Consider the following 24,544-nt stretch of genomic DNA (forward strand, 5'->3'; position numbering starts at 1 on the left):
GACATCTATAATGGTCATTTGTTTGTGATTGCAGACAGGATCAAGAAACCCCTTACCACAATTATTTTGAATGTCCAAATTTTAAAAATCAATGACAACTTAGTGATGAAGTATCTGACTTCATCCTTAATACAAAGAGAATTTAAATAATCATTAGTTGTTATTGTATTTATCTTGCTTTAAAGTTTATTATTATTAAAAATGTTGAATGAAAATCATTTGATTAATATAGGTGGCTGGATGATGATAAAAATGATGTCTTGGCCTAGTATTGGTTTTTAATGCCTATAAGATATTTTAAAACTAAATACATGTACATTACCATAAATTCCCCAGATTTGCATGGCGATGATCCAAGGAGTGCTGGATGAACGATCTGTGCCAGCGTGCGTATATTGCTCTCTCACCCTGGGAGATAATTTGTTGTCAATATTGGAGTTACTCCTCTTGCATTACTATTTCTGTAACTCTCTTAATTCACCAGTTCAAACGAGCATTCATTATTTATCAAATAAAACTCAACAAACTGTGTTAAGAATATGGGAACTCATTTCAACAAATACATGTACACATGTAACAATCCCGTCCTTAAAACGTCCAATCCTTGGAGATTTAAAATCGACTGAAACGGAATAAAAATATGCTCACATTCACGAAACTACAATAACTGAAGTGTCTTGCTCAAGAAAAGAAGCCGCCAGATATCACAAAACTAACGTAGGTCCTGCCCAGAAAACAAATTCGACACATGGGCACGACATATTGATATCCATGGATATTGACCCACGAAATGACGATTAATTCAGTTTTGTACATAGTTGTGTAGCAAACCTTTCTGCTATGTATGATGTGCTGATATTATAAGACCCTGTTTTATCTCTGCAATGTAACTGGAAGCCAAGTATTTGTTATTCCAAGAAGATGCGCCATAAGAAGCGGACATCGCTTACATCGACGTCGACACCATACATGAATGGACATGGTTGCCCGTTGGTCCAAAAGCCTGACTATTAACGTTTCTCAGTAGGCTGTTTGTTTGTCTTACACCAGTGTTGTAACTTTCTACACAAATATCGTTCTTTTGTTGTCTTGTTTTAAAACGAAAAAACAGTTCTAACACTACAACACAATGTAATTGACCGATCAGTTTTGAAGTGGTACCACCCGAAAAATATGATATCGCAGTCAAAATTACAGCGTCGTTCATCTTTCCTAACATATTGATCTTCGCGTGTGATATAACGTTCCTATAACAAGCACTCTCCCCGCCACGTGAGGTTCCGCCACGTGAGGTCCCGCCATGCTCAACCGTTACAATATAAACAAACGTGTATCACAAAAGTTCGGACCCCAAAGTTTATTTTTGAAATGCAAATAAAATAAGTCTTATTAGTTCGACCTAGCTTTATCATTATTTATCAATTAGACACGATAGGTGGCTTGGCCATAGTAAACTATGGATAGTGCTGTTTGAAATTGGGGCCTACCTTCTCTTGTCCTGCCGGGGCACCTCTTTAAAAAACCTATTTATCACACATTCAATGTGACAATAAGCAGAACAATCTCCAAAATAAGGAAAAAAAATGCTTTCCAAAATTCTCAGAGGCTGAGTGCACGTTCCATCTTTACCTAATTGTCTACTGGATTAATTGTCAGATGTGATTTAAATGTCTCTCGTGTGTATTATTATTCTCTGTTATTGTCCTTGGTACTTAGTCCATTACGTATTTCACTGTATTGTTTCTTCTACATAATGGTTTAGTGGATATCTAATTACCAAATGACTAAGTAGGTAGGATCTAAGTCCCAATCGATGACCTCTTGACATACATGTTTGTTGTGGTTTGTTTGTGAGTTAAACGTTGCACTCTATAACATGTTCCTTTTTATTACATTGTAGAGGTAGCCGAACTCCTGTTTAAGGAGCTATTGCTTTTAACTTTGTTTCACATAGACAACATGCTCTAAACAAAGTTAGCGTGCTTACAAATTTGAACACTACTTATATTTTCTGTGATATCAAAGTTTAAAATTCTACACAAATATTTTCAAATATTTTCAAGACCGACTGGTCACTTTGTCAAGCTATCGACAATGGCACCAGTCGGTCTTTAAATGTAACGACATGTTAACACGTACATTGTTTGTGTAGAATGTAAGACTTTGATATTATTTATATTTGAAGTGACAAAATATAATTCCGTTATTTGTTTTTCATGTACATTGTACCTTGACTAATTGGTCTGTATTAAAAATAGTGTTCTGTGTTAAAAAAAGTGAAAACAAAACGTTACCAGGACAGGTTCGAACGCTGGACATCAAAACACATAACAGTCTCTCCTAACGACTGAGATATCTGGTCAGGGATAGTTATCCGGCCCTGTCCCTCTACAGTTATAGCGAAAACAACTCGACGTACACAAAACAACAACAGAATTGTGAAGTGTTTTTCCTGCAGTAGGACAGGGATCCCCAACCCAACGTCTCAGGAATGACGAAACTGGAATCATATACTGTATATATTGTGTACTGAGTAGTTTGGAGTGATCATATATTAACAGCAAATACGGAAATTTAAAGGTGTACCGTGTTATTGATACAGGTAAAATCGTTATAAATAAAAACTTGGTGTGGGAAATGGTGACTAAACACATAGGGGATATTTAAATCCTTACCGCTATATTGATTCCATAGATAAATACAAACAGGCCGATACCCACCTGACAGAGGGGCCGTGTTTACCTAAACCGTACAGGTAATGCAGGTCATAGGAACTGGACGACACATTGCATGTCACCTCAAATCAAGGGACAATCCGTAAAATTTCCGGCGTTAGAAACCAACCCCCAGGAATAATCGGACAAACCTTCTGTTTTGGATAATTACTGGAATTCCTCACCTGTGTTGAGACTAATCGCTATTGACAACGTAGGTATCTGTGTGTGGGTTATTCCCCTTACACACTGTCAGCACCGGCCGGATCTGTAGGACATGGTAGGAGACCCTGGGATTTCTCAGGACACTCTATTTATACGGTGACACATCGTATAATACGGATAGTATATAAACACATTCGACACGTATAGCTTAAAGGTGGGTTAGTGTAAGTTATACATGTAGTGGTGATCTCCTACACGAGCAAGAAGGTAGTCACCCTGATTGCATACATGTCGCCTAAAATGTGTGACTATGGTAAGTCAATATTGATTAGCAGTGTGTAGAGCTGTGCTTTCATGCAGATAATATATTGGAACAACACGGCCTTAGTTTTTTTCGAATACAAATATTCTGATCTATAATGTATATTGATAGGTTTCTATTCTTTAACATTTTATTATCTACGTTATTTTACTTACTCAATACTCGATTAGCACGTGTAACTATATAGTTATATTGATGTACACAAGGTGAATACATTGTTTCTTTTATAGTGGCAGTACATGTGTGTTTCTATAGCTTTAAGTAACAGTCTATAGTTTTAAAAGTAACAGTACACGTGTGTTTCTATGGTTTAAGTAACAGTACACATGAGTTTCTATAGTTTTTAGTAACAGTACACGTGCGTTTCTTTAGTTTTAAGTAACAGTACACGTGTGTTTCTATAGTTTAAGCAACAGAACACGTGTGTTTTTATAGTTTTAAGTAACAGTACACGTGTGTTTCTATAGTTTTAAGTAACAGTACACGTGTGTTTCTATGGTTTAAGTAACAGTACGCGTGTGCTTCTATAGTTTTAAGTTACAGTACACGTGTGTTTCTATAGTTTAAAGTAACAGTCTATAGTTTTCAAAGTAACAGTATACGTGTGTTTCTATGGTTTAAGTAACAGTACACGTGTGTTTCTATAGTTTTAAGTAACAGTACTCGTGCGTTTCTTTAGTTTTAAGTAACAGTACACGTGTATTTCCATAGTTTAAGCAACAGAACACGTGTGTTTCTATAGTTTTAATAACAGAACACGTGTGTTTCTATAGTTTTTAGTAACAGTACACGTGTGTTTCTATAGTTTTAAGCAGCAGTACACGTGTGTTTCTATCGTTTTTCAGAACAGTACACGTGTGTTTCTATGGTTTAAGTAACAGTACGAGTGTGCTTCTATAGTTTTAAGTTACAGTACACGTGTGTTTCTGTTGTTTTTAGTAACAGTACACGTGTGGTTCTATAGTTTTTATTAACAGTACACGTGTGTTTCTATAGTTTTTAGTAATAGTAAACGTGTGTTTCTATAGTTTTAAGCAACAGTACACGTGTGTTTCTATAGTTTTTAGTAACAGTACACGTGTGTTTCTATAGTTTAAAGTAACAGTACACGTGTGTTTCTATAGTTTTAAGTAACAGTACACGTGTGTTTCTATAGTTTTAAGCAACAGTACACGTGTGTTTCTATAGTTTTTATTAACAGTACACGTGTGTTTCTATAGTTTTTAGTAACAGTACACGTGTGTTTCTACAGTTTTAAGCAAGGTACACGTGTGTTTCTTTAGTTTTAATTAACAATACACGTGTGTTTCTATAGTTTTAATTAACAGTACACGTGTGTTTCTATAGTTTTAAAATAACAGTACACGTGTGTTTCTATAGTTTTAAGTAACAGTACACGTACTGTGTATGTTTCTATAGTTTTAAGTAACAGTACACGTGTGTTTATATAGTTTTAAGTAACAGTACACGTGTGTTTCTTTAGTTTTAAGTAACAGTACACGTGTGTTTCTATAGTTTTTAGTAATAGTACACGTGTGTTTCTATAGTTTTAAGTAACAGTACACGTGTGTTTCTATCGTTTTAAGTAACAGTACACGTGTGTTTCTATAGTTTTAAGTAGCAGTACACGTGTGTTTCTATAGTTTTAAGCAACAGTAAACGTGTGTTTCTATAGTTTTTAGTAACAGTACACGTGTGTTTCTATAGTTTTAAGCAACAGTAAACGTGTGTTTCTATAGCTTTTAGTAACAGTGCACGTGTGTTTCTATAGTTTAAAAGTAACAGTACACGTGTGTTTCTATAGTTTTAAGTAACAGTACACTTGTGTTTCTATATTTTTAAATAACAGTACACGTGTGTTTCTATAGTTTTTAGTAACAGTACACGTGTGTTTCTACAGTTTTAAGTAACAGTACACGTGTGTTTCTATAGTTTAAAAGTAACAGAACACGTGTGTTTCTATAGTTTTTAGTAACAGTACACGTGTGTTTCTATAGTTTTTAGTAACAGAACACGTGTGTTTCTATAGTTTTAAGTAACAGTACACGTGTGTTTCTATAGTTTTAAGTTACAGTACACGTGTGTTTCTATAGTTTTAAGTAACACTACACGTGTGTTCTTTAGTTTTTAGTAACAGTACACGTGTGTTTCTATAGTTTTAAGCAACAGTACACGTGTGTTTCTATAGTTTAAAAGTAACAGTACATGTGTGTAATAGGGTACACTAGTGTTTGTGTAGTTTCAGTAACAAAACACGTCCTTGTTTAGTTATTCCTAGTATCACTAAACGTGCGTGTTTCGATAGTTTTGTATCCATTTATTTTTTGAATTTGTATGGTATCTTTCTTAACTGGGTAAGAAGCAACAGATGCTGACAACAGACTGAAGATCAGGTAAATCACGTAAAAGACCTTGTAAAAAGTCTGCCGGTACAATTATGTCTGTTTCACGTGTCCTTGCTTTGTTACAACTGTAATAGGGAGAAGTAGTGCAAAGAACACTGTTCTCTGGCAGTAACACTTAGTTAACACAATGAACAGCTATTATACAAGATGAATTCGAGCGATAAATACCCGCATTCAAAGAGCAGTAAACAGACAAACTTCAGTTATCATTTCATGTAAACAGGCGACCGTGCTGAAATTCGAAGCCTGCAATTATGTTCCGTTTAATTATATTGACCAACTTACAGCTCGTATTCATATTTATAACCTAGCTCTTATAAATGTGCGCTGGTAAAATAGTATGAAATGAAGGACATCCACAGTGTTATTGGTCACATATTTTAAGTTTACTTACAGCTAAGGTGACAGCCGATACAATAACACCACAGGGACCATAGAATTAGTTTCAGATATATTTGGACCTGAACTAACCTGTTCAGTTTGTTTTTCTTCTTCTCTTTCCTTTTTAACCAGCTACATAACTTAACAAATTGAGAGTGCATTTGTTGACGTTTAGGTCCAAATATAGCTGTAGCTCAGGTCCCTTTGAGTAAGACGGTAAAGTGTATAGAGTGAGAGAGTGTATACACTCTGTATATATACTATTTTAAAAGATTATTAATTTATCGTTTCAGACAAAGTCGAACTTCTAACATGAAATGGGTGCAATATGTAGCGGTAAAACGAACACAGCCGTAGACTCGCTCCACAGCGCCCCGGACCAAAGTGATAGCGGTGTGCAGAAGTACGCAAACCACGACGTTTCTGCACCAGCAATAACTACCTCCAACACGAACACAGGTCAGGGTGTGGAGTATATTAGTGCTAGCGAAACATCACTGCAAAAAGGCTCGAATTCACCAGGAGACATACCCGATCACACGATGCCGGCCAGACTACAAGAAACGGCTGCAGGTACAGCCATGGATCTAAACACCACAGAAATAAAATCAAACAACCCTCACTTGCAAACAACATTTGGAAACATTGAAAAGGCAGGTGTATTATTCGAAACAGAAATGGAAAAGGTGAATTCCGAGACCTACTTTGACCCCATCCTGAAGGTTCTTAAACAGGATTTGTCGGATATATTCGAGGAATTTACGAGTTCAACCGACCGACAAACAATCGGACAGTTTATGGCCAAGATTGGGTAAGATACAGTATGAGTAGGAGAGATATTGTAGATACATTATTGCTAAGTGATGTGATGAGCCGTGCATTGTGAGCTGAATGAACAGTCACTGGCAATGATATAAATTCTTAGGTGAATTTTCTCTGAGTAGGTTGCGTCTGATATGACGACTTTAATCAGAAGAGCTTTAATTACTTCTATTGCTCGATTGACGTGTATTTAATCGTGATAGCGCATGTATAACCTGAGTCTATCGCTCGTGAAATCGAGTCGTTCTATGTCCACGCGTAGATATTCCATAGTCCTGGGACAATTTCAATTAATGTTTATTGAAATATGATTCTTTTCGTTTTAAAGCGCAAAACAATACAGTCATGCAGACGTCTCCGTATTATATTTTTATATCTAGCCGTTTTAATGTTATCACAACACTTGGAGATTATCAAACTACTTTAGAGTCCATAAATCAGAAGAATATATATCACTAGGAAAAGTTTGTTTTCGGAGATATCTACAGAAAACATTCTTTGCATTCTAAATAAAGAGGCTCAACTACAGAGTGAAAGAAGACATTCCTCTCAATATTGATAGTACATGCAATCTTTTGTCCATGACTAATTAGTGTGGTTTTAATATCACTTACATAAATATATACAGCATATACAATTGATGCGATTGATAAAAAGTCATCAGCAACGCTCGGTTTCAAACAGGTGTGCGAAAGAGGAAAGTTCATATTCAAACAAGAGGAATGAACTTGATGTAGGATTCTGTTGAATAAACACGGGGTCTTGCTGGTTTCCTAGCATAAACTAATTTGGAAGTTTATTAATTGTTTTATAGTGAAATTATTTCAAATGAATCGACTAGTTTGGTTACATCAAGACTTTTTACTCTGACGTATTTTACAGGTTGGTCGACACATTCGTCAGATTATACAGGTACACCATTGAGGACATGTATGACTTACTCTGACGTATTTTACAGGTTGGTCGACAAACTCGTCAGATTATACAGGTACACCATTGAGGACATGTATGACGCATTTACCTTGGACACATTAAAAGATGCAGGCATTGAAAAATCCTTGCTGAGAGAAATTCGAAAAATATTATGGAACTTTTCTGATTTAAGCCCTGGATTTCAGGTTGCGATAGCCAAACCACGACTCATGTTTGGATTCTTAGCAAAGGATTTACAGGAAATGAGGAAACATGAATTTGACCAAATTAAGGTATTTAGAAGTTGTTTGCACCAATAGGTTTACCGATGCAAACAATACATTTACGTGACCTTTGATTTATCTATAATTTATAATGTTACTATGTGTGTACAGTTTAATGGGTGGGACAAGGTAACAACGATTCATTAATAATAAGCCATATATATGTATCGAGAGCATTTGTTGCTATTTAGGTCCCTATAAAGCTGGGAGTCAAAATTAAAAATTAACTAAAATTTAATTAAGAATTGTGAATTGAATGAATATTTACTGACAATGTTATCAAATTCTTTAGATGTTCCTCAATGAAATAAAAAATTAATTAAAAATAAATCAAAACACAAAATTGACACGTCAGTGTAGGTTCACATATATATTATAAAATGGAGCCTCAAAACACTAAGTCATGGTCGAAATTAATGTTTAAATGACGCCAGTTAAAATAAACTGTTGGATACTACGCAATAATCTTGTGTTTTACGTATAACCACGTTTTATAGGAATAGAATGCCATATCCACAGTATTCATATACATATTTCCTATAGGGTAATTCGTTCTCCAGAATATCTACAACATGTATCTTGGTTTCTCTCTTTCCCAGGAAAGTTCATTTCCGTTCAAATCAGCTGTGAACATTATCCACAATTGTTCTAGAAGTGCAAACGTAACTAAAGACATGTACATAGTTGAATTAAAGCCTGGAGAAGATGAGGAGGTATCGCTTCAGACATGTCTCATTCCCTTCCTAAAATCGTCAGATACATGTAGGTACACGTGCTGGCTTTCTAGATTATTGTGTGGGTATACATACATGTTTGTGTATACATGCATTCTTCTTGAGTTATTTGTTCATAAAGTGTCTATATCTTCGTGTCTGTTATTTTCAAGCAAAGCAATGAAATGATTTAAATCCAAATGTTTCAGCGTGTGATCAATGCCTTATGTTCACAAACGAGTTTACATCTCCACTTGTTTGAATGAGTAGCGATCTTATTTCTGTTATTCCAATTCGTCCCGACTTTATGGAACTGCTATTATTTCCTCTCTCGTGATAATATATATATCTTTAGAACTAAAACTCATTAACATATTGCATTGATTTTATAGGTATGACATAGCTTTTACTTTTTTCTTTACATTTCAGATGTAAAGCTGATAACTTTGCTGTCACTTGCACATATCATGGACGAAAAAGAAAACAAGACGCTTTTGGGAGCAGATAAATCCCTTCTTGTATTCCTGTTGGACATGATCCGAAAGGCCACATCTTCACAAAATAGGCGACACCAAGGGTTCTCGGTGGAGGAACTTTTGGATGGGCTGTCTCGCTTAGCTAAAAATGACAACAACAAAGGCAATATCATGAATATCACAGATGCATATACGATGATAAAAGGAATCATTGAGCGAGGTGATGTTGTGTCAGAAACCATAGCAGCAGTGCGAACAATCTGGGAATTAATATTTGACGAAAATAACCGAATTAAAGTGAAGGTAATTACCCATACACAGGTCAGGAGTAATGTAATTAACCATACACAGGTCAGGAGTAATGTAATTAACCATACACAGGTCAAGAGTAATGTAATTAACCATACACAGGTTAGGAGTAATGTAATTAACCATACACAGGTCAAGAGTAATGTAATTAACCATACACAGGTCAGGAGTAATGTAATTAACCATACACAGGTCAGGAGTAATGTAATTAACCATACACAGGTCAGGAGTAATGTAATTAACCATACACAGGTCAGGAGTAATGTAATTAACCATACACAGGTCAGGAGTAATGTAATTAACCATACACAGGTCAGGAGTAATGTAATTAACCATACACAGGTCAGGAGTAATGTAATTAACCATACACAGGTCAGGAGTAATGTAATTAACCATACACAGGTCAGGAGTAATGTAATTAACCATACACAGGTCAGGAGTAATGTAATTAACCATACACAGGTCAGGAGTAATGTAATTAACCATACACAGGTCAGGAGTAATGTAATTAACCATACACAGGTCAGGAGTAATGTAATTAACCATACACAGGTCAGGAGTAAGGTATTTAACCATACACAGGTCAGGAATAATGTAATTAACCATACACATATCAAGAGTAATGTTAGCAACCATACACAGGTCAGGGGTAATGCAATTAACCATGCACAGGTCAAGAGAAATGTAATTAACCATGCACAGGTCAGGAGTAATGTAATTAACCATACACATATCAAGAGTAATGTTAGTAACCATACACAGGTCAGGAGTAATGTAATTAACCATACACAGGTCAGGAGTAATGTAATTAACCATTCACAGGTCAGGAGTAATGTAATTAGTCATACACAGGTCAGGGGTAGTGTAATTAACCATACACAGGACAAGAGTAATGTAATTAACCATACACATGTCAAGAGTAATGTAAGCAACCATACACAGGTCAGGTGTAATTTAATTAACCATACACAGGTCAAGAGTAATGTAATTAACCATACACAGGTCAGGATTAATGCAATTAACCATGCACAGGTCAAGAGTTATGTAATTAACCATACACAGGTCAAGAGTAAGGTAATTAACCAAACACAGGTTAGGAGTAAGGTAATTAACCATACACATGTCAAGAGTAATGCAATTAACCATTCACAGGTCAGGAGTAATGTAATTAACCATACACAGGTCAGGGGTAATGTAATTAACCATACACAGGTTAGGAGTAATGTAATTAACCATACACAGGTCAGGAGTAAGGTATTTAACCATACACAGGTCAGGAGTAATGTAATTAACCATGCACAGGTCAGAAGTAATGTAATTAACCATACACATGTCAAGAGTAATGTAAGCAACCATACACAGGTCAGGAGTAATGCAATTAATCATGCACAGGACAAGAGTAATTTAATTACCCATGCACAGGTCAGGAGTAATGTAATTAACCATACACATGTCAAGAGTAATGTAATTAACCATACATATGTCAGGAGTAATGTAATTAACCATTCACAGGTCAGGAGTAAGGTATTTAACCATACACAGGTCAGGAGTAATGTAATTAACCATACACATGTCAAGAGTAATGTAAGCAACCATACACAGGTCAGGAGTAATGCAATTAATCATGCACAGGACAAGAGTAATTTAATTACCCATGCACAGGTCAGGAGTAATGTAATTAACCATACACATGTCAAGAGTAAGGTAATTAACCATACACAGGTCAAGAGTAAGGTAATTAACCATACACAGGTTAGGAGTAAGGTAATTAACAATACACATGTCAAGAGTAATGCAATTAACCATCCACAGGTCAGGAGTAATGTAATTAACCATACACAGGGCAGGATTAATGCAATTAACCATGCACAGGTCAAGAGTTATGTAATTACCCATACACAGGTCAAGAGTAATGTAATTAACCATACACAGGGCAGGATTAATGCAATTAACCATGCACAGGTCAAGAGTTATGTAATTAACCATCCACAGGTCAAGAGTAAGGTAATTAACCATACACAGGTCAAGAGTAAGGTAATTAACCATACACAGGTTAGGAGTAAGGTAATTAACCATACACATGTCAAGAGTAATGCAATTAACCATACACAGGTCAGGAGTAATGTAATTAACCATGCACAGGTCAAGAGTAATGTAATTAACCATACACAGGTCAATAGTAATGTAATTAACCATACACAGGTCAGGATTAATGCAATTAACCATGCACAGGTCAAGAGTTATGTAATTAACCATACACAGGTCAAGAGTAAGGTAATTAACCATACACAGGTCAAGAGTAATGTAATTAACCATGCACAGGTCAGGAGTAATGTAATTAACCATACACATGTCAAGAGTAATGTAATTAACCATACACAGGTCAAGAGTAAGGTAATTAACCATACACAGGTCAAGAGTAATTTAATTAACCATGCACAGGTCAGGAGTAATGTAATTAACCATTCACAGGTCAGGAGTAATGTAATTAGCCATACACAGGTCAGGGGTAATTTAATTAACCATACACAGGTCAAGAGTAATGTAATTAACCATACACATGTCACGAGTAATGTAATTAACCATACACAGGTCAAGAGTAATGTAAGTAACCATACACAGTATCCAGTATCCAGTATCCCAAGAAAAACCTGGACATGTCATGTTCAGCTATAACTGAGCTCATCAACCAGTATTACTGAAAGTAAATCATTTGACTTATATTTGTAGACAGATATACCATATTATGCAAATTCGCACAATTAACCAAAGGTTTCATTGGCGATACCAGCATTTCCTGTTATTTCAAATGAAAAGCCTACTTTTCTAGAATCAATCACATTATTTTGCACAAGTGTTATGTTCCTTTTTTTTCTTGAGATGTGAGTATTCAAAATAGGAATCGAATATGTTACATTTGTTAGGTCAGGAGTAATGTATTATATATTGGTTTACAATACGATCACGCACATGTTACAGTGGTAGGTTCTGTATCACTACGGATGTTCCTCAACTTACTCTGGTTAATACATAAATACATAATGAGAAGGTAACGGTGTCGCTACATTTGTGTCTAGCATCACCAATGAGTCCTAGAACGACGAAACAGCCGTGTGGGACAGTGTAAAGCATTTTTGACATATTGTATCTATTACCTAAAGGGACAATCGCCTGTGTGTGTGTGTTACGTTTAACTTATAACCACTTACTCTGACAAAGACCGACCTGAAACTGATGTTAAAGTTACCTAATTAGCTTGGAATTTTAATTCAGATTAAAGGTTCAACTCCGTGTGGGTATTATAATTCATTTATATTGATATCAATGTATTCAATGTTCGTTCCTGTTGATATGCTGTTGCATTGATTTGAGCTCTGATTTCGTTATTTTGTCCTGGTGGTTAAGTAATGTATTGTATAACTTATGATCACTGTTGTGTACTTGTCCAGAACGACACAGAGTTTGTGGAGAAGCTGAAGGACCTGAAACATTCTACAACAGCAGAACTTGTGGAGGTAGCGTCGTACGCGTGTTTTGTGATAGACGATTCAGAGGATGCGGATACTTTCTTTGAAGACGAATTAAAGCACAATATTTCAGGTCTGTATATAAATGTGTGTGTACATTATTAAAAGATACTGTAACGGTGTTACAATGTAACTGCTAACTGTTTAGTGATTTGTAACATTTAGTCGTGCTTTTGAACTCTTATACACGTATATATAACCTGTACAACATCAACAGTACAGTTTAAGAAATATACTTTTCCAAATCCGTCGTCTCATTTTTCAGTAAATATTTTCGTTTACATCAATTTAAGCATCAATAGGCTTTGCTGTATATTAAAGGCTTAGTTTGTTTTGAACACAAAAATGAATGAAAACTGAAATACTTTACACTGCATCATAATGCAAAATAAGTTTTCAGTTCATATTTGTGTTCAAAACAAGCTTAGCCTTTATTATTCATACCAAACTGAAGAATCTTATTCCGAACTTTTCTGTAAATGTTATGATATACCTTTGCACAACTGAACATTCCAACAATATTATTTGGATATATTACGACAATTTTGCTGAGATTAAATATATTTACAACTACAGCTTTCAATATTTAAAGTGTTAACAATTTGCTGTAACGAAAGAGGAAGCTAACTCTTTTACATGATTTTATTGTGTCATAAAGCGAAAAGCTTTGACCTATATATAAGAAAAAAATAAAAGGGTAGTAAAAAATATCCATCGTAATTGAAATAATACAAGTACTGGGGTATCTAGATCAGTTTGTCCGTTACGATTTCGTTATGGAAGAATTCTTAAGCAGATAAATCATATCGGTATTGAAAAGTTTAAAATAAAAGACATTCTATTTTTTAGTTTAAAATACGTACTATATAATAATAATCCTGGGTAAAATAGAATCGAATTGTCACCACTCAAATAAACTCATGAATAATGAATAGTTATAAATTTTATCACGATAAGTTTCGCTGATAAGAAATAAAGAGTTTTCATTTCCTGATTTAATTATAAAATAACGTTAGATATTATTATACGTATTTATAGACGGACTAGTTTGATATGAAAATAAGGGGGGCTGTGTACAACCAAACATACACAGTTAGAAATATCCACATGTATACGACGGAATGATTTTAAAACAAATGAATAATATTACATGAATTATAAACATCTATGTATACCAACATAAGCACGTGATTGCTATTATAATGTAGCCACATGCTTCCTATTTGCCCCACTTTTCAAAAGAAAAAACACATTGTGCAGACAAGAATATCATGAAATCTACTTGTTGTTTCTTCCCGAAGGTAGGGAATCAGGAAAAGCTCGTAGCCGAAAAAACGTAAAGATCTGTGAGGGTTTGAATAGCCATTTGTTAGACCTTCACCATTGCCTTTAGGAAATGAAACTGAAATTTAAAAATATGTGTTGCAATATTCGTTTATTATATTTATGAGCCGTTAAGACTTTAAGGAATAGAAAAACACCACATAATGATAATCCTGATCAAGTGGTATTACAAGGTTTTAGTCAACGAAGAAAATGTTAGTATCCTAATGTCAACAATAGTTTTCAGGGTTTTGCTGTTGTAAAAGCCTTAAATACGTCTGTTTGTAATCCAATTCTATTTATATCGATGTATTGATATCAAAATGATCAAACATACATTTTGCAAGATTCCATGGTTCCGAGTAAGAAGAAAATATGGTCTAAACCCTCTGCAGTTCCGCCGTCTACGTCGCCTGTTGTAGAAAAACATCCAGTATCCCAAGAAAAGCCTGGACATGTCATGCTCAGCTATAACTGGGCTCATCAACCAGTATTACTGAAAGTAAATCATTTGACTTATATTTGAAGACAGATATACCGTATTATGCAAATTCGCACAATTAACCAAAGGTTTCATTGGCGATACCAGCATTTCCTGTTATTTCAAATAAAAAACCTAATTTTCTAGAATCAATCACATTATTTTGCACAATTGTTATGTTCATTTTGTTTTTCTTTATTCTATAATTATTTCTGACATGTGAGTATTCAAAATAGGAATCGAATATGTTACATTTGTTATTTTCTATGTGATTGCTTCATTAGTTTAATGATAAAAAATGAAATAATTGCCTGGAGTTTTAATGTTTGCGACAACGTGTCATCTACTTTACATCTTTTGTGTGTATGCATACGGCACGTGTAATTGTTTGGGTGTTTACTGTCCATATATATAAATATGCATTTACTCTTATTTCGGTTAAAATGTTGATTTACTATAATTACAATGCACCAGTGATTATTTGAATGGTTTTCTTTCCAGGTATATGATAGTTTAAAAACTGCTGGCTTTCCGCTGTGGATGGACGTGTATAATATGAAGGGCAACGTCCTTGATGCTATGTCTCAAGCTGTCCTAGATTCAGAGATCGTTGTCATTTGTGCATCGGAGCAGTACGGCAACAGTGCCAATTGTCGAACAGGTCAGTTTATACTAAATAGTACACATCACTGGTTTAGTTTTCGAATGAAAAGAAATATATAAGCAAATCGAAAATCGTGCTAAAATAACAGCAAGTTCGGTTAAATCATATTGCTACATAAATGTATATGTTCTCCAAAGCTTAAACCCAATGCCCAGGGCGCTAAACGTTTATCATTACAGAATGGAAATTAATTATATTCACTATTGTAATGTATTCTTTTTACAGAGGCAGAGTTTGCACGCAAGAAGAAAAAGATTATAATCCCATTAATGATGCAAAAAAAGCCCGATACCTGGCTACCTGGCTGGTTAGACATGCTGCTCGGTGAAAAACTCTACTACAAATTCTACGACATTGAACTTGACAACCAGCCAGCATTTGAAGCACGCATGCAGGAGGTTGTCAGCGCTATGGGGGATTATATGAGGCCGGGCCAGCCAAGAATACCTCCCCCATTACCATCTCCGCTCCCCGACACACAAGCAAATACATCACCAACAACAACTTTAAAACAGACAGCACCTTCAGATATAAGTACTACGGCGTCAAAACCAAAAAATTCAAAACAGGTGAAAACGGTTGTATGGGATATGTAATAGTTTATAACGGATAACTCCAACAAACAGCAAATGCTACAATATTCTGTATTCTTATAAGCAGTCAAGTGTGGAATTATATCTGTGTAAATAATGGTATCCCAATAAGTGGGCATTTCTGTGGCACCATTTCTTTTAAACATTTGTTTCTAAATGGACATCGCTAAAGAAAGCATCTTTGACAATAAAGTCTTCAGAAGTGCATTATTCATATTATCAGTTTGGATATATATATGATTTTCAATATTCTTATGATTTTTTATAGGTTTTAACCCCGAGAAAAATAAAGATAAATGTCTCCATAATCCAGCATCAGCTTCAGCTAGACTATGTGACAAAGACATAAACTTAACACGTGACTCAACATCTCCTTTAATTATAGTGTATAGAAAAAACTTTATTGTTTCGAAAAACTATAAACCAGTTTTAAATCATGTAAAAGTTGTAGAGCTATCACCGTGACATATTCAAAATATATCATTCTTTTTTTGGTAATTACGATAGTCTTGTTTGTAGACAAAAAAGACCAGCAGTCAAATCGCCAGTCAACTGGACTCGTGGACGGAGGATGATATAGAAACGTGGTTAAAAGACAACAGACTACACACGTATGTGACTACATGTTAATGGCTGTAAACGCTGCAAGCCATTGAACAAGTAGATTTAATTCCGTCCTTGGATACATTAATATTGAAAGTTTAAGCTAGATAAGGATAGTATCAAGTGGTTTAGTGGGCATGGAAGGAATCAGATGGGTATACGTATAGAATTGTTTGTTTTACAAAAATAATGAAACAATTTATATTAGCTTATAATTTTAACTTTTGTTGGCCAGATGTTAGCGCGAGGGGGATCTTAATGTGGAATGGAGTTGCGGGAGTACCCGGAGAAACCAATTTAGTTGGGCAGGTTATTGCTATTGTTATAAATTTGTAGTCAGTTTTCGTTAAAAGGTAAAAGTTGATGGGTAGTTATGATTGTAATGTGACAGCTGACGGTTAGTTACTGTGGTAAGGTAACAGCTTATGGTGAGTTAAGATTATACAGATAATAGGTGATGGTCAGTAGGAGTCATATAGGTAACTTGTAATGGTTAGTTTGGAATCAACTGACAAAGTAATATTTAATGGAAAACGTCATATTCAGGGTAATATCATGTGTTTGTATTGCAGTTAAAAAGGAAATTTAACAACGCATTTAAACTTCATTTATGGACAGCTCCATAGAGTTTCCCTTTGAAAAAAAATCGGCAACTTCTGCAAAAATGATAAAAAAATAAACTGAACTTCGTGGGCATACCCTCACATTATCTATACAAATAGATAACTTAACTACTTAACTATGTTGTTATGCAGGCTTCAATAATTTAGCTATCATATATATATATATATATTATGTTTGAACACATTTTAGCTTGGTTTCCTTATGTTTAATACAGATTTGCAGGGATGAAAGCTATCACCTGTGAACAGCTACAATTTCTTGTCAAAATCTCGGTCAAGGTATGTGTGATGCTAGAAATATACGGGTGGTTATATCAGGTGAATGACGGCACATTCAAGATATAACGTAACGCGGTTTATACCTTTTATAATTTTAAACGTATAAACAAATTACCGTCAAAATATCTTAATTAACGTGTAAAAAATAGCATTTGTATCGACGCGCCTTTTTACGCGTACCTGTTTGTTCCAATGTTTGAGAAGTGTAAGATGTGTTAACCCCTGCTGTAGGATCCAATTACAGTCAAACTTTAATCGAAACAACGATCAATACGTAACCTGGTCAAACACTGTGTTATGCTCAATTTATATGTGTAATGTGACATTAGTATGTGTAATGTGACAATTGTGTGTGTAATGTTACATTAGTATGTGTTATGTCACATTTGTGTGTGTAATGTGACATTAGTATGTGTAATGTGACATTTGTATGTGTAATGTGACATTTGTATGTGTAATGTGACATTTGTAAAGATGTATGTGTGTAATGTGACATTTATATGTGAAATGTGACATTTGTGTGTGTAATGTGACATTTGTGTGTGTAATGTTACATTAGTGTGTGTAATGTGACATTTGTGTGTGTAATGTTACATTTGTATGTGTAATGTGACATTTGTGTGTGTAATGTTACATTAGTATGTGTAATGTTACATTAGTATGTGTAATGTGACATTTGTATGTGTAATGTTACATTAGTATGTGTAATGTTACATTAGTATGTGTAATGTTACATTAGTATGTGTAATGTGACATTTGTATGTGTAATGTTACATTAGTATGTGTAATGTTACATTAGTATGTGTAATGTTACATTAGTATGTGTAATGTGACATTTGTATGTGTAATGTTACATTAGTATGTGTAATGTTACATTAGTATGTGTAATGTTACATTAGTATGTGTAATGTGACATTTGTATGTGTAATGTGACATTTGTATGTGTAATGTTACATTAGTATGTGTAATGTTACATTAGTATGTGTAATGTTACATTAGTATGTGTAATGTGACATTTGTATGTGTAATGTGACATTTGTATGTGTAATGTTACATTAGTATGTGTAATGTTACATTAGTATGTGTAATGTTACATTTGTATGTGTAATGTGACATTTGTATGTGTAATGTTACATTAGTATGTGTAATGTTACATTAGTATGTGTAATGTTACATTAGTATGTGTAATGTGACATTTGTATGTGTAATGTGACATTTGTATGTGTAATGTTACATTAGTATGTGTAATGTTACATTAGTATGTGTAATGTTACATTAGTATGTGTAATGTGACATTTGTATGTGTAATGTGACATTTGTATGTGTAATGTTACATTAGTATGTGTAATGTTACATTAGTATGTGTAATGTTACATTAGTATGTGTAATGTGACATTTGTATGTGTAATGTGACATTTGTATGTGTAATGTTACATTAGTATGTGTAATGTTACATTAGTATGTGTAATGTTACATTTGTATGTGTAATGTGACATTTGTATGTGTAATGTTACATTTGTATGTGTAATGTTACATTAGTATGTGTAATGTTACATTAGTATGTGTAATGTTACATTTGTATGTGTAATGTGACATTTGTATGTGTAATGTTACATTTGTATGTGTAATGTTACATTAGTATGTGTAATGTTACATTAGTATGTGTAATGTTACATTTGTATGTGTAATGTGACATTTGTATGTGTAATGTTACATTAGTATGTGTAATGTTACATTAGTATGTGTAATGTTACATTAGTATGTGTAATGTGACATTTGTATGTGTAATGTGACATTTGTATGTGTAATGTTACATTAGTATGTGTAATGTTACATTAGTATGTGTAATGTTACATTAGTATGTGTAATGTGACATTTGTATGTGTAATGTGACATTTGTATGTGTAATGTTACATTAGTATGTGTAATGTTACATTAGTATGTGTAATGTTACATTAGTATGTGTAATGTGACATTTGTATGTGTAATGTGACATTTGTATGTGTAATGTTACATTAGTATGTGTAATGTTACATTAGTATGTGTAATGTTACATTAGTATGTGTAATGTGACATTTGTATGTGTAATGTGACATTTGTATGTGTAATGTTACATTAGTATGTGTAATGTTACATTAGTATGTGTAATGTTACATTAGTATGTGTAATGTGACATTTGTATGTGTAATGTGACATTTGTATGTGTAATGTTACATTAGTATGTGTAATGTTACATTAGTATGTGTAATGTTACATTAGTATGTGTAATGTGACATTTGTATGTGTAATGTGACATTTGTATGTGTAATGTTACATTAGTATGTGTAATGTTACATTAGTATGTGTAATGTTACATTAGTATGTGTAATGTGACATTTGTATGTGTAATGTGACATTTGTATGTGTAATGTTACATTAGTATGTGTAATGTTACATTAGTATGTGTAATGTTACATTAGTATGTGTAATGTGACATTTGTATGTGTAATGTGACATTTGTATGTGTAATGTTACATTAGTATGTGTAATGTTACATTAGTATGTGTAATGTTACATTTGTATGTGTAATGTGACATTTGTATGTGTAATGTTACATTAGTATGTGTAATGTTACATTAGTATGTGTAATGTTACATTAGTATGTGTAATGTGACATTTGTATGTGTAATGTGACATTTGTATGTGTAATGTTACATTAGTATGTGTAATGTTACATTAGTATGTGTAATGTTACATTAGTATGTGTAATGTGACATTTGTATGTGTAATGTGACATTTGTATGTGTAATGTTACATTAGTATGTGTAATGTTACATTAGTATGTGTAATGTTACATTTGTATGTGTAATGTGACATTTGTATGTGTAATGTTACATTAGTATGTGTAATGTTACATTAGTATGTGTAATGTTACATTAGTATGTGTAATGTGACATTTGTATGTGTAATGTGACATTTGTATGTGTAATGTTACATTAGTATGTGTAATGTTACATTAGTATGTGTAATGTTACATTAGTATGTGTAATGTGACATTTGTATGTGTAATGTGACATTTGTATGTGTAATGTTACATTAGTATGTGTAATGTTACATTAGTATGTGTAATGTTACATTAGTATGTGTAATGTGACATTTGTATGTGTAATGTGACATTTGTATGTGTAATGTTACATTAGTATGTGTAATGTTACATTAGTATGTGTAATGTTACATTAGTATGTGTAATGTGACATTTGTATGTGTAATGTGACATTTGTATGTGTAATGTTACATTAGTATGTGTAATGTTACATTAGTATGTGTAATGTTACATTTGTATGTGTAATGTGACATTTGTGTGTGTAATGTGACATTTGTATGTGTAATGTTACATTAGTATGTGTAATGTTACATTAGTATGTGTAATGTTACATTAGTATGTGTAATGTGACATTTGTATGTGTAATGTGACATTTGTATGTGTAATGTTACATTAGTATGTGTAATGTTACATTAGTATGTGTAATGTTACATTTGTATGTGTAATGTGACATTTGTATGTGTAATGTTACATTTGTATGTGTAATGTTACATTAGTATGTGTAATGTTACATTAGTATGTGTAATGTTACATTTGTATGTGTAATGTGACATTTGTATGTGTAATGTTACATTAGTATGTGTAATGTTACATTAGTATGTGTAATGTTACATTAGTATGTGTAATGTGACATTTGTATGTGTAATGTGACATTTGTATGTGTAATGTTACATTAGTATGTGTAATGTTACATTAGTATGTGTAATGTTACATTAGTATGTGTAATGTGACATTTGTATGTGTAATGTGACATTTGTATGTGTAATGTTACATTAGTATGTGTAATGTTACATTAGTATGTGTAATGTTACATTAGTATGTGTAATGTGACATTTGTATGTGTAATGTGACATTTGTATGTGTAATGTTACATTAGTATGTGTAATGTTACATTAGTATGTGTAATGTTACATTAGTATGTGTAATGTGACATTTGTATGTGTAATGTGACATTTGTATGTGTAATGTTACATTAGTATGTGTAATGTTACATTAGTATGTGTAATGTTACATTAGTATGTGTAATGTGACATTTGTATGTGTAATGTGACATTTGTATGTGTAATGTTACATTAGTATGTGTAATGTTACATTAGTATGTGTAATGTTACATTAGTATGTGTAATGTGACATTTGTATGTGTAATGTGACATTTGTATGTGTAATGTTACATTAGTATGTGTAATGTTACATTAGTATGTGTAATGTTACATTAGTATGTGTAATGTGACATTTGTATGTGTAATGTGACATTTGTATGTGTAATGTTACATTAGTATGTGTAATGTTACATTAGTATGTGTAATGTTACATTAGTATGTGTAATGTGACATTTGTATGTGTAATGTGACATTTGTATGTGTAATGTTACATTAGTATGTGTAATGTTACATTAGTATGTGTAATGTTACATTTGTATGTGTAATGTGACATTTGTATGTGTAATGTTACATTAGTATGTGTAATGTTACATTTGTATGTGTAATGTTACATTAGTATGTGTAATGTGACATTAGTATGTGTAATGTGACATTTGTGTGTGTAATGTTACATTAGTATGTGTAATGTTACATTAGTATGTGTAATGTTACATTAGTATGTGTAATGTTACATTAGTATTTGTGATGTGACATTTGTATGTTGTTTGAGTATTGGCCTAACTGTTGCCTGTATATACTGCCCCCTGTTCGTTACTCATTTGACTTGTTAGCAGATTGTTTCACTTGTTTGTCTATTGTTTCATTTATTAAATCAAAGCGTCACTTTTGTTTACATTGTTCACTTGTTAAGGGACATTTTAACTAGTGTTTAGATTGTTACATTTCTATGTATGGTAAAACTTGTTAGTGTGTTAACTTTAACAAATGTTTGACGAAAACAATATATGTTGTACTGCATGTGTGTGTACATATCATTGTAATGCTACAAGTTTTTAATGTATTTTAGCACTTATTGTGCATTGTCGCACGCGTTCATATGAGTTGCATGGCATACACATGATAAGTTGACCTGTAAATGTATTTTAACACGTATTATAAAGTGTCGACGTGTTTATGTATGTAGTTGAACATGTGTTTACGACGCATGGGTGTGTTTATGATGTGAGTTTATGTGTGTGCATATCAACACGTGTATTTAACAAGTGTTTATGATGTGTGGGCATGCCTGTTGGTTGTAACACGTGTTTATATAATTTAATGATTGTATGTGTATGTTATTATAATGTATTTTGTATTGTAACCGTTTTTGCGTTTTTTAGGCCCCAGAATTCTTCTACAGAAGTCTAAAGGAGGAGGTCGGACTGAAAGGCTTAGAACAACTCATGCGGGTCAGCAACGCAATTGAGAAGCTTGTGTGATTTCTATGATGGATTTAGTAGATAGAGAAAAAACTGCATTATCAATCAAATTTACTCAAAGTAATAACCATAATTCATGGATTAATAGATACAGCTCATAGATTTATAAGAACGGTTTTGGTGAAATTTAAAATACCGTTTGTCATAGAGTTGGTCTGTAACATAGGTAATGTTGTTTATGTGAATTAAACAATAAGGTGTAACAAGTAACCAGTATACACCTATAGGTGTTTTTAGGATTGCATAATTATAAAATATCACTTGAAAAGAAATAATCGCGTCTACATTTAAGTCTCCATTTAGAGATACGATATATGTATCACCTTTTACAAAAATGAAGCATACGCAATTTGGTGCTCAGATGTTTTGGGTTTTTTGTTTACTAAATGTGTGTTACACATTACTGTTCGTATTTTATTATTGTTTAATTTATTACTGTAGTTTCTATTCCATCATTTAAATAATTGTGATATTGAGAATACACATGAGTCAAAATAGATTACATTTGTATCTGAAGTATTTCAATGGTCGATAGTGTTTGATTATATAGTTTCTATAATAAAGTCGCTGAACTATAAACTATGAGCATGATTATCTACATGTATTGTTTAGTACTAACATGATTTTATGGTTTACATTACTGTAAAGTTCGTAGCTGTAAAACAATTTTAGGACTACTACGGTTATGGGCGATTTCATGCTTATAAATCTAAATGGATCCTTGATGTTTTCTTATTGTCTTTTTAACAGTTGAGATATTAGCTCGACAAATGTTAAAGTTTTAGAAGTATTTTTACGAATTAGAGATACAAATGTATATATTAAGTGGTTAATACTGAATATTGCTATATAATCTGATTGTATAACGCCAGCATGATTGCATAGCAATTGTAAGGTTGTAGACTACAATTCCTAGGCGTGGTACATAAACAGTGTTAGATGAAACACGATTTCACAACAGTTACTCATGTATAGATCTAACATGGTTACACGTATAGAGTACACTCATTGCCTTTTAACACGTATGGTTGATTATCCTTAGCATGGTGTTAAAGCATGTTTGAATAGCGATAACATTGTTGTATGACGCTAGCAAGATTTTACATCACTTGTCTGGTTGTTTAACATGATTGTATTCCGTCCTTTCGTATTGAGTTATCTGCTTTTGTGAGCAGGTATTGATTGTTACGTCGTTTGTTTGTAAGAGTAACGTCATCAATTTTTGAGAAAACGACGTAATTTTCTCACACAAACCAATGACGTAACAATCAATACCTGCTCACAAGAGCAGATAACGCTGCAATACGCAAAGACGGAATAGCACTAGTATGGTTATATAACGTGTTTGTACAAAACATGTATGGATGTATAACATGGTTATATACTGTAGCGCTCGCATGGTAAAAAAACGTTAGCATGGGTGTATTATAGTCATATGGCACAAGAAAGGATTAACATATCTAATTCAAGTATATTAACTGCATATTTGTATAACATTTTTGTATAG

At 33.3% G+C, this 24,544-nt stretch overlaps 1 protein-coding gene across 4 annotated transcripts; it reads left to right on the top strand.

Moving 5' to 3' along the window:
• Window positions 1–2,671: 2,671 nt before the first annotated feature.
• On the top strand, window positions 2,672–24,274 carry LOC110456578. Of its 4 annotated transcripts, none has more exons than XM_021507397.1 (12): window positions 2,672–3,093; window positions 6,281–6,798; window positions 7,768–8,014; window positions 8,605–8,767; window positions 9,148–9,497; window positions 12,953–13,103; window positions 14,701–14,855; window positions 15,336–15,495; window positions 15,724–16,067; window positions 16,611–16,702; window positions 17,533–17,596; window positions 22,939–24,274. In XM_021507397.1, exons 2-12 carry the CDS (start codon window positions 6,305–6,307, stop codon window positions 23,035–23,037), a joined length of 2,319 nt encoding a protein of 772 aa, XP_021363072.1. In that variant the 5' UTR covers window positions 2,672–3,093; window positions 6,281–6,304; the 3' UTR covers window positions 23,038–24,274. The 4 variants fall into 4 exon arrangements, with proteins under 4 accessions (XP_021363072.1, XP_021363073.1, XP_021363075.1 ...); XM_021507398.1 differs by having other exon boundaries at window positions 2,672–2,928; XM_021507400.1 differs by having other exon boundaries at window positions 2,976–2,994.
• Window positions 24,275–24,544: the final 270 nt, after the last annotated feature.

This window comes from Mizuhopecten yessoensis, unplaced genomic scaffold, assembly GCF_002113885.1.
Source record: "Mizuhopecten yessoensis strain PY_sf001 unplaced genomic scaffold, ASM211388v2 scaffold8807, whole genome shotgun sequence".
NCBI classification, from domain to species: domain Eukaryota; kingdom Metazoa; phylum Mollusca; class Bivalvia; order Pectinida; family Pectinidae; genus Mizuhopecten; species Mizuhopecten yessoensis.